At 33.0% G+C, this 1,093-nt stretch overlaps 1 protein-coding gene across 1 annotated transcript; it reads right to left on the bottom strand.

Moving 5' to 3' along the window:
- Positions 1 to 317: 317 nt before the first annotated feature.
- Positions 318 to 892, bottom strand: LOC104115508 (monothiol glutaredoxin-S1-like). Its single transcript, XM_070199552.1, has one exon. The coding sequence runs from the start codon at positions 843 to 845 to the stop codon at positions 537 to 539; it is 309 nt and encodes a 102-aa protein (XP_070055653.1). The 5' UTR covers positions 846 to 892; the 3' UTR covers positions 318 to 536.
- Positions 893 to 1,093: the final 201 nt, after the last annotated feature.

The following is a 1,093-nucleotide window of genomic DNA, read 5'->3' as shown; positions in this document are numbered from 1 at the left end:
TCGAGTTAAACCACCAGCATTATAGGTTATTAACATAACAGTGCAAGCTTTTAATTTGATAGTAATTAAAACAAAACGTAATTGAATCCATCTTGGCATGTACAGATGTTTGGATATTACTCCAAATAGAGATTCCACTATCTTTAGAAAATTGATAGCTTTTATAATTAATTAATCTTCTTGATGATCTCATCACCTAAAGAAGTTTAAAGTCATAAATCTAGTCAGTCCAACCAAGCAAAAATAAATGAATATTCACAAGCTCTTTCTTTATGATATTCATATATTATTACTTCCATGAACACATACGAAATTTTGCAAGAACTTTAGTATATTGATATGAACTAGTAATGTAGAAAGTGATCATTATGGCCAAAAGACACCTTTATTATTACATAAACAACAAAATTGGAGATAAGGAAAGAAAAACCGTCTGCATATTATTAAAAAAGCAAAAAAAAACAAATACTCAATAGCTAGATATATCACTGCTCAAAAATGAAATAAAGACCTATACTTTTCAGCAAGCAAAAGAATTATTTCCATACCCAAATTGCATTAGCCCTAATGAGCAATTGCTTGAGTTTAATGTTGAGACTCATGATTTCATTAGAACCACCAACCAATTCATTTCCAATAAACACAGCAGGCACACTTGGTTGACACCCTAATTCAACCAATGCCCTCTCCAATTCCTTCCCATTCTTAAGTCTATCACGCTCATAAACTGTAGGATTTGCACCAAAATTACGGATTAACGTTTCGATAGTGTGAGACATGCAACAAGTACTTCTGCTAAAAATCACAACAGGACTTTGTGCTCTCAACATCATCACCATATCCATAATGTTTAAGTTTTCTTTTGATGAAAAATTTGTATTGGATGAATTATTTCTATACCCAAATTGCATTAGCCCTAATGAGCAATTGCTTGAGTTTGCCTCTAATGTTGAGACTCATGATTTCATTAGAACCACCAACCAATTCATTTCCAATAAACGCAGGTGGCACACGTGGTTGACACCCTAATTCAACCAATGCCCTCTCCAATTCCTTCCCATTCTGAAGTCTATCAAGCTCATAAACTATAGGA

Source organism: Nicotiana tomentosiformis, chromosome 4 (assembly GCF_000390325.3).
Source record: "Nicotiana tomentosiformis chromosome 4, ASM39032v3, whole genome shotgun sequence".
Taxonomy (NCBI): Eukaryota; Viridiplantae; Streptophyta; class Magnoliopsida; order Solanales; family Solanaceae; genus Nicotiana; species Nicotiana tomentosiformis.
This window is presented reverse-complemented; position numbering and strand designations above follow the sequence as displayed.

What these genes read in the sequence shown, in the direction of transcription:
- LOC104115508 (XM_070199552.1), bottom strand. Translation starts at nt 845, where the DNA reads ATGGATATGGTGATGATGTTGAGAGCACAAAGTCCTGTTGTGATTTTT.